The sequence below is a fragment of the Oncorhynchus masou genome, unplaced genomic scaffold (genome assembly GCF_036934945.1).
Source record: "Oncorhynchus masou masou isolate Uvic2021 unplaced genomic scaffold, UVic_Omas_1.1 unplaced_scaffold_2___fragment_4___debris, whole genome shotgun sequence".
NCBI classification, from domain to species: domain Eukaryota; kingdom Metazoa; phylum Chordata; class Actinopteri; order Salmoniformes; family Salmonidae; genus Oncorhynchus; species Oncorhynchus masou.
The window spans coordinates 70,549-83,834 of record NW_027016543.1 but is presented as its reverse complement, the minus strand read 5'-3'; the positions used below and the strand labels follow the sequence as shown (position 1 = coordinate 83,834).

General features: G+C 41.5%; 1 protein-coding gene across 1 annotated transcript; it reads right to left on the bottom strand.

Annotated features, from left to right (window-relative positions):
- Positions 1-2,769: 2,769 nt before the first annotated feature.
- LOC135538683 (intracellular hyaluronan-binding protein 4-like) lies at positions 2,770-8,759 on the bottom strand. Its single transcript, XM_064964585.1, has 8 exons — positions 8,306-8,759; positions 7,659-7,779; positions 4,978-5,124; positions 4,778-4,849; positions 4,043-4,111; positions 3,612-3,792; positions 3,298-3,483; positions 2,770-3,087 (listed from the first exon to the last, which is right to left on the bottom strand). The coding sequence occupies exons 1-8, from the start codon at positions 8,562-8,564 to the stop codon at positions 3,022-3,024; spliced, it is 1,101 nt and encodes a 366-aa protein (XP_064820657.1). The 5' UTR covers positions 8,565-8,759; the 3' UTR covers positions 2,770-3,021.
- Positions 8,760-13,286: the final 4,527 nt, after the last annotated feature.

Sequence of the window (13,286 nt, the reverse complement as noted above, 5' to 3'; positions counted from 1 at the left end):
AACAGATGGTAGATTCTGTCCGTGAAGACACCAACAGATAGTGATGAACCAGAGGAGAGAATTTTCTAACCCAGAGGCGCAGGTACACACACACACAACTGGTAGCCTCTGCGTGTGCAAAACAGAAAACAAAAGAAACGTTCACAAGTGCACTTACACAAGGCCAACCAGGCTAAATACTCCCTGACATTGTGAATGTGTGAGATATTTGTTTCTCTGCTGAAGGTAAGGATGGTGATGCCACTCCATGAAGACAGAGTCCTAATTGTTTCCTTGGAGACTGCCAGTGTGCTCAGGAATCACGGCTCCACGTTTACCTCACTAACAGAACACCTGACAGGCCAGCCAGGAAATAACCCTCGAGGCTGGGATACTCTGTTGGTACTGGGTTCTCTGCTGAGGTGAAACTGTTTTGAATTGTGTCTATAGCTCTGTACTGTCTCTTTACGTACGACAACTCAAAACTGTTTACCTACACCTCCACAAGTGTGGTTTAGCTCCGTTGGTAGTTTTTAGGTGTACTTCTGCCTGTCCATATAAACTTAGCCAGTGAGATGAGGGCTCTTAAATTAAACATGCACTGTGCTAAACAGTCACAGGGATTATTTGGCTAATGCTATTTAAACAAGAGCAAAAGAAAAATAACCCCTTCAAAGACTCAGAGGGGGTATCAAGTGACTATCAAGGATAAAGGCTTTTAGATTTAGCAGGGAACAAAATCAGCAGCAGTGAGATTACATTTTAACTGAGGCCCTGCTCCTTTTGAAGTCAATTTGATTTCAAAATAAGCATTACTGCTTATCTTGTATTGGGTTAAACATTGGCAAGGTTACAAGTTTGTAGACTTAATCATTGTTTCATCTTTGTTATTGAAAATAAACATCCACATGAGCTCTATATTCCTAAGAAGCCTAGGTTTGCTATTGTTATCCTCTGTATAGCAGCTATGTGGCCATGGCAACATTCAGCTTTAGTGGGCCAATTAATTTTAACATCTGAGCACTTCGAGATCTTTTTAGACATTATTCAGAGAGCAAAATGTTGCTCTTCATCTTCTGACCCAAGGTCCTAACTTGGCAGGGCAGTAACATGCTCTCCCTTAGAGTAGAATGCTTTCTCCACACAAACACTCATTTCCTAAGAAGCTAATATAATCAGAGTACTAGGATAAAGCCAAGAAAAATAATCTTACTGTGGTGGTCTTTGTGCACTGTAACCAGCCGAGTGGGACATTTACTCACCCATTCTCCACCCTCTCCCTTTGTGACATGTACATGAGTCTGAGTACTATCCATTATGATTAATTGAATTGCTACCTTGACATTAAAAAAAAAATGTAATGTTTAGTGCCTTATGTTAACTTTGGCATTTACAAATTCCTTGTAAATAACCAGAGTTGTTGGCAGATGAACGGAAGACTCAAGCTCCTTCTCCTGAGAAAAAGAAAACAGTTCCCTCACATCCTTAACAGGGAGTAATGGGGCTCCACTCCCCATAGGGTTGATTTAAGAGGCTTGTTTTGATTTTAAGGTGAAATATCAATCCCTCTAAAGCCCCCAGGATGGCAGGCATGCACCCCACTCTGACCTTTACCTGCTAATCAATACAATGAGCCACCCAGGAAGAAAAGTAGACAAGTCTTGCATTTGCTCCAAACCAGTTATATTTTCCTCAAATGATTCAGTAGTTCCAGAAGAACAGCTTCAGTTGTGCCGTTCATGTCGCTAAAAACCTGTTGATTTGCTTTGTTAACTTGTGATTAAAACCATTTCTCATAAACCTCAGTTGATTGATGAGTCCACATGTGCGACTTATAATGTACACTAATTAATTGGATGGTGTCTGTAGCCAAGGTCAGAGACGTCAGTGTATACAGCTGATTTGGATCTCAAATCCTCTAACAGAGGAACTGGCCATCCGCCAGCATGGCGATTGGTTCTCTCCACTCCATCACCCAGTGGACTTTGTTAGGCCTCAAGACAACCAAGAAGCAGACCTCGTGTAGACTACCTGTTGATTTCCTTCCAAGAAATCAGATAGGTCAGAGTCAATGAATAGCTAAAATGAGCAAACCATTGAGTTGTTTCCCAGCCAGATCCCAATTGTTCAAAAGCACAGTAAGGCCACAAAGACTTAATTTACAACCAAATTGCCTCACTAGGGGACAGTTACCCTAAAATGCATTAAAACCAATTAAATTGCACATTCAAATTCAATAAAATGGCATTAAGTGACCTCAGCTTAGCAAACATGGGATTGTGCCACAGGGGAAAGCTGGCTGTGGTACCGCCAGTAGGCCTTTGACAACAGGAAGAGTTCTCATGCATTATAGTTCATTATTACTAGGCAACAGCAGGGTAGAGGCGCTCTGTTCTGGACACTACTCATACAGAATGGAAATTCATGAAGGTTACATTTCCAGAGAAATCCTTTATAAAAACCTGTCAAAGATATCATACAATAAAGATGAACAAACAAATAATTTACAGTGAAGTACTCCATGCGGTTTAAACATTTGTTTCTTATTTAGATGGGTTGTTTGGTGTGAGGAATGAGGTGGATCTGAGATGGCTAGTAATGACTCAAAGAACATTCTTGATACACCCCCTTGGGGCTGCCTAAAAGGCACACTTGTCTAGGCATTGGCACAAATGGCTATTCAATAAAGCAATCCATGTGCTTTAATAAGACGTCACTGGAGAAACCATAAGGCGTCTACCACTGTCAGTTTACACTCGTGGTTGAACAAAAAGTATCCTAAGTCATGTGTCAATGTCAACAGTATTTATTTTTTATAAACAGGTCAAGTATTCATATTTCCCATTACAATGAAAGGCTATTCATCTGAACTATACAGAGAGCAGATAGTAACTCTGATATATACAGTCCTTTGGGATAGATACGAGCATAACCAGTTTATTTCCTGCTCCTCTTGGGAAGTGCAGCCAAATCCACTAAGGCACAGTACAGGTGAAGGGCCACCTGTAGACTGGGCTCTGGTCCAGTGCTGGTCCGCTTCCTTTAGGCAAGGGCAGGAAAGTCTTCTGGGTCGTCAGGGTTTGGGGCCTGTCCCTGCTGGAAACGGGCCTAGGGAGAATCAATCAGTCAACTTATGTGTATCAACACATTGGTAAGGAATATGCTGCCCAAAGGAACATTGCAGTGCTATTCACAATTGAATGAGACAGGAAGAAAGGCAACAGGGCGAACTGAACCTGCCCACCATCCTTGCTGCCTTTGGCAATGGTTTTAAACCCCTGATGTATATCTAACAGGACCCATTCAGTCCAGACATACCTTCTCAGGAGGCTTCTGGGGAGAAATGGGCTCTGGCCGTGTGGCTGGGCCACCTCGTCCACCTCTTCCTCCTCCTCTGGTACCCCGTGAGGGTCGTCCCAGACTGCCAAAGTCAATCTTCAGCTTGGCTGTGATGTCATTGGCGGGGCGACGGAGGGCTGCAGCGTCATCCTCCTCAACCTCCTCCTGTTGATCAAGAGAAACGAGACACAAGTACCATATAAATCAGTTTGCTGTAATTCAATGAGGCCCAAAAGAAACAAGCAGTGATATTAGGCATCCCGTTTTTGCAGCATTTGAGCAAGATTCCTCACCTCAACCTGTTTCTTGGACTTGTGGATGACCACAGAGTCAGAGGGCACAATGGTATCAGCCTTGCGCAGGTTGAACTCCTTCTTGGGCCGGTTCTGTTCCTGTAGGGCTTTCCACTCGTCCAGAGACATCTCCACGGAAACCTCCACCACTGCTTCCCCCTCGCCTTCAGTCTCCGGGGCACTGCAGAGAATCAACAGATTACTATGGGGATGGAAATTTAATACAACCTGAAACTCATTCTATAACTAGAGTAAATGTGAGCATTTAAAATGATAATGTCCGAGTTCAGGGTATGTATAGACCAGAATATCTAGTGAGTATCATAGAGGATCTCCATAAAGTAGTAAGCTACACAAGTATATTATTTGCGCTGTCTCACTGTGTTGTCTGATTAACATTGATGCGCTGGTCAGTCACTTGGCTCGCTCACCGATTTGCTCCAGTCTCTGCCACCTCATCTCCATCCCCTCCCTCAGTGGGAGCCCCATCAGCGGCAGCACTAAAATAGCATAAACAGTATAACTTCAGTAACAATCATTCAAGACAATTCATATGAAAGTGCTGATGAAGACGTGCCAAGTCACATTGGTTGAGACCCACCTCAATGAGACCTAAAGGAATATATTGGCTCTCATTGTAATATTTTTTCAAGAGACAAGCCACAGCTTGGCTAGTTCCATCCAAATCTCATTGACAACGATTTGAAGTCTGAACAACTTCTGTATGGGATTGTACGTTAGAATGAGAGCACTGGCTTTCAACACTCACATTTGATTGGGTCCGAGTAGAAATTATATTGCCCATCAGGAGGGGCATTTTCTTGTTTGAGCTTTGTTTCGTCCCAGTCTTTACCAACAGTGTTGGACAATATTTTAGTAGCCTATGCGGCACTACCATCACTAGCTAGCTTGTTGCCAGTCAAACTCTGAAACCTGTTTGGATCAACGCAAAATATTTTACTGGTTTTCACCTAGACTACTGTACTAAACACCTTTTATAGTCTTCCTGAAGAAGACTTCAAGGCATTTGAACAGAATGTGAGATATCTGGGTTTGAGGCTACACCTACTAATAGTCCAAACTAGGACAGCAGAGTACACCTATAGCTACTCAAACACTGAGGCAGTTAAATGTCTCACATTTACAGTCCTAATGTGTGTACTCACCTCATGTGGTCCCTCATGGATCCCCAGTTACGTGGACCACTGCCCCCTCGCTTCTCCTCTGGCCTGACACCACTGCAACAGGCAAAATTTTAAAATGTCATCAACCTCAACTATTTTCTCATAATCCAAGTACAACACTCACATGCACTGTGAAACAGACAAACTTGATTTAAACGCAATGTGATAAGTTTTGTTCTTACGTTCTATCGCTGCCACTGTGGCGCTCAAACTCCCTTTTGCCTCTCTGGTCAAAGCCATCTGTGGATCTGAAGGTGCTGTTGCCGCGCATTCCTCTTCCACGGCCACCACCTCGGCCCCTTGCGGCACGCTCACCCTGATCCACAGGCCTGTTTTTTTTGGGGGGGGGCGGTCAGTTAACATAAAAACTTAAGTCTCACATAGCCGGCTGTCCATTTTAATAGTTAGGCAAAAGCACACATTTCAGCAAATAAACATCCGTTTCTAAATGGACTGTTTGAAAGAGGTTCTCTTGTTTACAGGTTAAAGCTGCCATATAACTTACTGGGCGACCTGACCAAATGCTCACAGAAATACGAATTACTGATCTCATTGAAAACAAGTCGATGCAGCGACAGATCAGTTCCATTTCTAAGCTTCCATTCTAAGTTGTTTTTGCATCTTACTTTCGGCTTTGTGCACCAGCTTCAAACCAGACATTAAAACCAGTAGATAGGAATACATGGATGATGTCAATGCTATGAAAAAATGTTTGTTTGGCCATTCTGGTAATTGTAATTTACATAGGCTTTTTAGGGAAAACCAGGGCTTTTGGCATAGCTAGGTTGCAATGCAGTAGCCGATCAGCAGAGATCGTGACGTAAACGCTCCAGAGCAGACACTTGGGTAGGGTGATAAAATATGGTTTGATGATATGGCAGCATTTTGTTTCTGAAGTTCTAAATATGTTTATGAGTTGTGCATGAGCCTAGAAAGGTATAAAAAAAAAAAACGAATTCTACGTGGTTTTAGTAGGCTCTCCATTATGACGGTTTTATTTGCAACCAAACTAGGACAAAACTTAGTGAAGTTGACCAACATGGTAATTTATCACTGTATAAAAAATACCTTTAGACTATTGTAAAAATCTGTACAGGTTCACACAATATATTGCCCAGCCCTACATTTGAGGCATGCTTCAAACTGAAAAAAAAAAAATCATACTTTTGTTACTGAAAACACATTTTATAGCGGTTTAGATGGTACAATGAGTCACTCTACACTGCTTGTTTAAGTGAACTATTCGAATTTTAGCGACCAGGAAATGGTGGAGCGATCTTTGCATATTGCACTATTGTTTAATTTGTTAAATGAAACTGCTAGCCATTTGCTTCTAACACCTTAGAACTGCTAGCTAAATGGCAAGCACAGTCAACTTCAGGAGTATAGAACACTAGAAATTAGGCCAAAGAGACTAACAGTTAAAGAGACTATTTATTCAGTCAAGGGAAGTATAATTTTTTTATAGAGGCATAAGAAACATGATAAACAGTGCAGCAAATGAAGAAAAGTATTATAATGTTGGAATTAAACAGTCAAACTATGCAAATGAGCAAAAGCTGCGTGCATTAAGGAAATCGACACCTGGCTCAAATAGCCAGTCTAATGCGTTCCAGTTGTGTTCAGTTTATTAATCAAAGAAACACCTGAGATATTAACTGAAGTTCCGGGGTAAGGAGTAGGGGTGTGCTGAGTACTCAGACAAAAGGAGAAATGGTAGGGATATGAGGAATTTGCCGGATACAACGATGTTGTCATTATCTGTAATCTGAGAAAGTTGCAAAAAAAGGTAGCAGCTGTCAGTAAAGACACCGGCAGGGTGCTGCCTGCTGCCATGATTGATTAGAACAAACATCTCTTGTTGTCCAGGACTCGCACCATGTCCAACTTTCACTCACAACTCTCCCTTCCGTCTCCAAACAAAATCAGTAGCTAGGCATTATTCCTGCTATCGATCGGTTTATATTTTCAGTCGGATTTGCTGAGGCCATGATGTGGCAGTTGTTTGTGTTTACTACTTTGTCTGGCAACTAAATTCACCAGACACGCGAGTCTCCCTTACTATGATTATTTCTCCGACATGTTTTCCAAGCGACAGATAAGATAAAATTACACATTTAAATAGTTAATTTTGATTATGCTACAACATTTGTACAGTCTACACACTGGGAGAGATATTTTTCTCCTCTCGAAAGTAAAACCATGTAGCCTAGGCTACTAGAGCGAGAACATCTGGAATAAATGCAGGCAGCAGTAATCAGCCATGCATCATTTATGAACTCATTTTGTTGATAATTAGGACCATGAAAGAAATTAATGTGCATTTCAGATGTCGGTATCATGAGCAATGTGTGAATGAGTGAAGGAACAGAAGCACTTTGAGTGATGGCGCAGCACTTTAGTACAGGCTTTACTGCACTTCTGGGTTTTCCGAACTCAAGACAATTTTCGAGTAACCTATCAAGTGTGAATTGGATAGGATTACAAGAGTTCCACACACCCCTAGTAAGGCGCATGATGACTCCACCTGAAGGCCCTGGTTGGCCAGTTGGCGTGAACATGAATACAACTTTTCAGTTCCCTCAGCTCTGCAAAGTGGGGGTCAGCATAGAAAGAAAACTGAAGGTAATTACACATGTTAATACTTGAATATCCTATGGCTGTTTACACAGGCAGTGTAAAATTGTCAGAATGGGGCTATTTCCATTGATCTTCTGGAATATAACACTTGCCCTTTAATCATCCTGTCCTTTTCAGAGCTGATTTGATTGGTCAAAAGTCAGTTGGGCTGCCTGTGTAAAAGCAGCCAATTTCATGTTCAATCGGTCAACCCAGAAAATTCCCACCTCTAGTGTATAACTACCTTTCAATTGAGTATCCTAGCGGAGCCTCACTGTCGTTCTGCCTCCGATCCCGGAAGGCAACTCGTCGCTCCCCCTTCTCCTCCACCTGGCCAGGTGCACCTCGAGGAGGATATTTCTGACCTGCACATAAATCACGACAAATTACGTAATCACCCCACACACCCCCCTAAACTGGCCACTCCAAAAAGGCCTCCATGTACTGTAGGTTACTAGCTAAACCTAACTAGATAGATATAGTTGACTAGCAAGCTATCACATGCTAGCTATCACTAGCTTACAATCTATACCGTGCTAGCAATTCCACGAACGTTCCTGTGAAAATATAAAGTTAACTACCTAGCACAACCCCTATGTTGCACTGAAGTTGACTATTTAGAAATCTAACAGGGTAGTTAAGTCAGCTACTACGTCAGCCAGACGGAGAACATGTGCATAATAGCGTGGAGTTCCATAACACATGGATGGACACGCGACGGAGAGGAATAGTTCATTTTTATCATTAGTGCCAATTATGCAAGTTTGACACGCCGGAATTGTTTTAGATAACTAACGTTACACCTTAAAAGCACCTGACACGTGCTGTCAATACTGCCCATCTTCACGTCAACGTTAGCTAGCTAGGCCTTCACCCATTGCATGGCCTTACCCTGTACATTTTTTGCCTGTGAATGGTTTCCTTCCACAGCATTCAAGGGAGTTCTCTTGTCCTTTTGAGACTCCTTCTTGACAAGTTTGGATGTTGTATCAGTTCTTTTCAGCTCATCCTTTTTCTTCTGTTTTTCCACCTGCGCCTGGCGAATAATATCGAAAGGGTCGGCCTCGTTGTCTAAAAGCTGACCAAAACGGTTTGTCACGGCGCACCCAAAACCAGCACTTTCGGTGGGATCTTCAATTATACCCTTCATGTTGAGAATGTTTTTCAAAATCAGCTGGAAGAAAACCCGGGTTACATTTACATACAATGCTAAAGCTAATGACGTTTTTTTACGAACCGAATGATTCAAGAACCAACATATTGACCTGTGATTAAATTATGAACATCCCCCTGCATTAAGTTGGAACCTGGCAGGCTACAGCATTTGAGCATGCGGTATGTCCAAAATGGCGGATAATTTATATACAACCCCGCCCCATAATATTACAATATTATTCATGAGGTGTTAAAGAAACACACCACGTTAACGTCATCATTGCGTAAAGGCATGCTTTTGGGTTTTTGGCACTTATTTCTATCATGCTCAATTAGGTTTTCTGCAGGTAGAAATGTCATAGATGTTCTTTAATTGACAAGCTGTCTCCAAATAATCAATGGGCACATTCGATCACTTTTGTCAAGAGGTTGGTCATCTCCATTCAAAGTGTGTTGCAGCATGCCACCCTGTATCCCACTGCTGGCTTACCTCTGAAGATAAGCAGGGTCAGTTCCTGGATAGGAGACCAGATGCTGCTGGAAATGGAGGGCCAGGAGGGGACACTCTTCCCTAAAGAGATCCCAGGGCAGTGAAGGGGACATTGCGCTGTGTAGGGTGCTGTCTTTCAGATGGGATGTTCAATGGGTGTCCCAGATCTCTATGGTCATTAAAAATCTCATGGCACTTATTGTAAGAGTAGGGGCATTAACCCTGGTGTCATGGCTAAATTCCCAACCTGAACCCATTTCATAATGGCTACGTAATCATGAGCATATATCACCTCTCCAGCTGATGTGTTCTGGCACAAAAATGGTTGCTGTGCGTCACCCAGGTGGGTACTAACCATTGAATGAGGTGAATTTCACCCTACTATGTAAAGTGCTTTGATTAACTCAGTTGGTAAAAAAGCACTACTTAATTACTATGAATTATTATAAGGATTTAAAAAAAAATCAAACACAGAGTGAACAGGCACAACTGAATATTTTTTTCTCTAAATTCCCAGGGTGTCAAGTGTCTTACTTTTATCACACTAACTACATAAGCATTACGAAACTTCTATTAGAGCAAATAAGCCATTCCATAAAAAAATAAAAATCTACATATACATTTGGAACGGCCTGTGTGGCATCCATATGAGCCAGAAACGCGAGTCAAAATGTACTACGAGCAAATAGGATAATTTTGGTCATAAAGTGAGTCTTGTCTAAAACAGAGTTTGGAACATCCGTGCGTCCCAACGGGTAAAATAAGGTTGGGTTTTGATTTGACAACTAACATTGCGTGTACCGCTGCGGTGATTGCCCTCTATCCAATAGCATAGACAGTGAGACAGACCTGCCCAGCAGCTCTGACTTTGTTAACAAATACAAAAATGTGCAACATGTATTAAGAAATACTGCAAACACCTTCACTAGATGTTAAATTGCGTAACTAAAACATCCCCGGGAAAAAAAACGTCAAAATTCATTGCAGATTTATTGAGTTCTTAGATTCATTCTGGGGGTTTGAGGAAGTGAAATAGGCTACAGTACAGAAGACCAGAGATATTCCCTAGTTATGTAGAGATCATGAACGCTAAATGATCATGACCTCTACATAAAAGATGCGTGGAGATCACGAGAAATTTTAAATATGACTGGATCTATTGATGATAGATTGACAGTATAACTTAAGCGACAGGCCATGGTGGATCAGCACATATTTTTTTAAATTGATGGCAACACTTCCTTTTAACATCATGCTTTCATGTGTTTGGAGCTCATTGTCATTTATAAATTAGAACGTTATTGCAAGCTAACTGTCCCTTACCTTGAACTAAGACTTCGTGGTTCAACTAAGCCCTCGTGGGGTATTTAAGCCTTGAAGGATGCTTGACAGTCAGCCTTGTCTCCCAGGCTGAGTGGGTTTCTATTTTCTACACCTGTCAGGTGGATGGATTATCTTGGCAAAGGAGAAAAGCTCACCAACAGAGATGTAAACAAATTTGCGCACAGAGAAATAACATTTTTGTGCGTATGGAAAATGTCTAGGATCTTTTATTTCTGCCATTGAAATATGGGATCAACACTTAAATACCAAAAGTATTTAATTTTCTTCTGTGTATTTGTTTCAAACGGAAATTAAGAAATATATCCCTTAATTTAACCAGGTATTGATCTTATAATTTTCATCATACCCCCAAAACTTCAGAAAATAATACCATTAGGACTCAAGAGAGCCTTGAAAAGGCCAGTCTTGAACAGTGGAGGCACCTTAGAGGAGGAAGAGGAGACATATCCCCAGTGAATTTCATACAAATGTACATTTTAAAACATATTTAAAAAGTGAGCCTTCTTAGATAAAACCAATACTAAATAAAAAGTAATTGATTAAAACACTTTTTGCAAATAATGTCTACATTAGCCTCAACAGCACTCTGTAGGGTAGCACCATTGTGTAGCCAGAGGACAGCTAGCTTCCATCCTCCTCAGAGTACATTGATGTCAATACAAATCCTAGTAGGCTCATGGTTCTCATCCCCTTCCATAAACTTACAGTAATTATTATGACAACTTCCAGAGGACGTCCTCCAACCTATCAGAGCTCTTGCAGCATGAACTGACATGTCCACCCAATCAAAGGATCAGAAAATGAATATAGTACTGAAAGCATAAGCTACAGCTAGCTAGAACTGCATTAAATGTGTTGAGTAGTAGAAAATAGTTTAACAGTTTTGAACAAATTAATTTCTTCCGAAGGAGAAGCAAGAGAGAAAGTTTTTTTTTCCCCCCCACTTTCGTAGCTAGCAAATAAATTCATTAAAAATCCTACAATGTGATTTTCTGGATTTTTTTCTTCTCATTTTGTCACAGTTGAAGTGTACCCATGATGAAAATTACAGGCCTCTCATCTTTTTAAGTGGGAGAACTTGCACAATTGGTGGCTGACTAAATACTTTTTTGCCCCACTGTACTTGTGTATTGATTTTAAAGAAAGGCACTGATGTTTATGGTTAGGTACACATTGGTGCAACGACAGTGCTTTTTTCGCGAATGCGCTTGTTAAATCACCCGTTTGACGAAGTAGGCTGTGATTCGATGAGAAATTAACAGGCACCGCATCGATTATATGCAACGCAGGACACGCTAGATAAACTAGTAATATCAACCATGTGTAGTTAACTAGTGATTGTGCTAAGATTGTTTTTTTTTTTATAAGTTAAGTTTAATGCTAGCTAGCAACTTACCTTCGCTTCTTGCTGCCCTCGCGTAACAGGTAGTCAAGCCTGCCATGCAGGCTCCTCGTGGAGTGCAATGTAAGGCAGGTGGTTAGAGCGTTGGACTAGTAACTGGAAGGTTGCAAAAACGAGTCCCCGAGCTGACAAGGTAAAAAATCTGCAGTTCTGCCCCTGAACAAGGCAGTTAACCCACCGTTCCTAGGCAAAAATAAGAACGTGTTCTTAACGGACTTGCCAAGTTAAATATTTTTTATAAATGTACACCTTTATTTAAAAAACATTGGCCACAATAGGTGTCCAATAATACTGATTACCAATTGTTATGAACACTTGAAATCGGCCGTAATTAAAATCGGGCATGCCGATTAAATCGACCTCTTATCAATGGCTGCGATGTGGGGCTCAGACAGGAGTTGGACAGTCAGACGAGCTAATGAAATAGTAGGAAAAACATCCCAGCTTTAAGTCCTTTCAGATTCCACATCCTACATCACACAGGCTCAAAAAATATTACTGCGTACATGGGAACCAGGGCTATCGCTCAATGCAAGCCATTAAGATATACGGTGTCCACAGATCGATTTAGAAGTGATCATGATGGTAACAAGCAGTACCAGAACATCTAAGAGGCTTTAAAAGGTATACCCAAGTTTTTCTGCCATCGTATGAAACTGAACATCTATGAAGTAAGCCAATCCTATTATGCAGAGTGATCATGCGAGTGGTTTTCTTCAGTAATCCTGTACATTCTGTCCATGGACTGTTTTCTGGTTTAACTTGCAATTATGAACTTTCAGATTTCAGCTACAGGCATTCCCACATTTGTTGCACACAAATGCTTTAACACCAGTGTGCAGATGCTGGTGAGATACTAAATGACTACTCTGGGAGAAACTCTTGCCACATTCATTACAAGCATATTGTCTCTCCCCTGTGTGAGTACGCATGTGTATTTCAAGAGCAGCCTTAAACATGCAACATTTCCCACAAATGAGACAGTTGAATGTTTTTTCTCCTGTGTGAGTGCACATATGCTGATCCAACATAGATCTGTAACAGAAGCCTTTACCACAGTAGCTGTAGACATGTGACTTTGGCCCAGTGTTATGCGGTCTTGAACGACGTTGAGATGACAGGTGAATCATCTTGTGTTTCTTGACGTATACATGCGAGGTGAAGCCTTGGCCACAAATATCACAAGTAAGTCTTTTCACCAGTGTGATTGCGTTGATTTATCTTAAGGGTTGTTGAACCTTTACCACAAGTATTACAAACATACAATTTCTGCCCTGTGTGAGACAGCTTGTGTCTTTTGACATTGCCTGGGTCACTGAGCCTTTTGCCACATAGATCACAGGCAAAAGGTTGTTCACCAGTATGTACGAACATATGCCATTTGAGCCTAGCTGCATCAGGGAGATGTTTGCCACAAACGTACCACCGCTCCACCCGGGAGGCCCAGTGTGGGTGGTTTTATGTCTTTCAAAAGAGTGTGG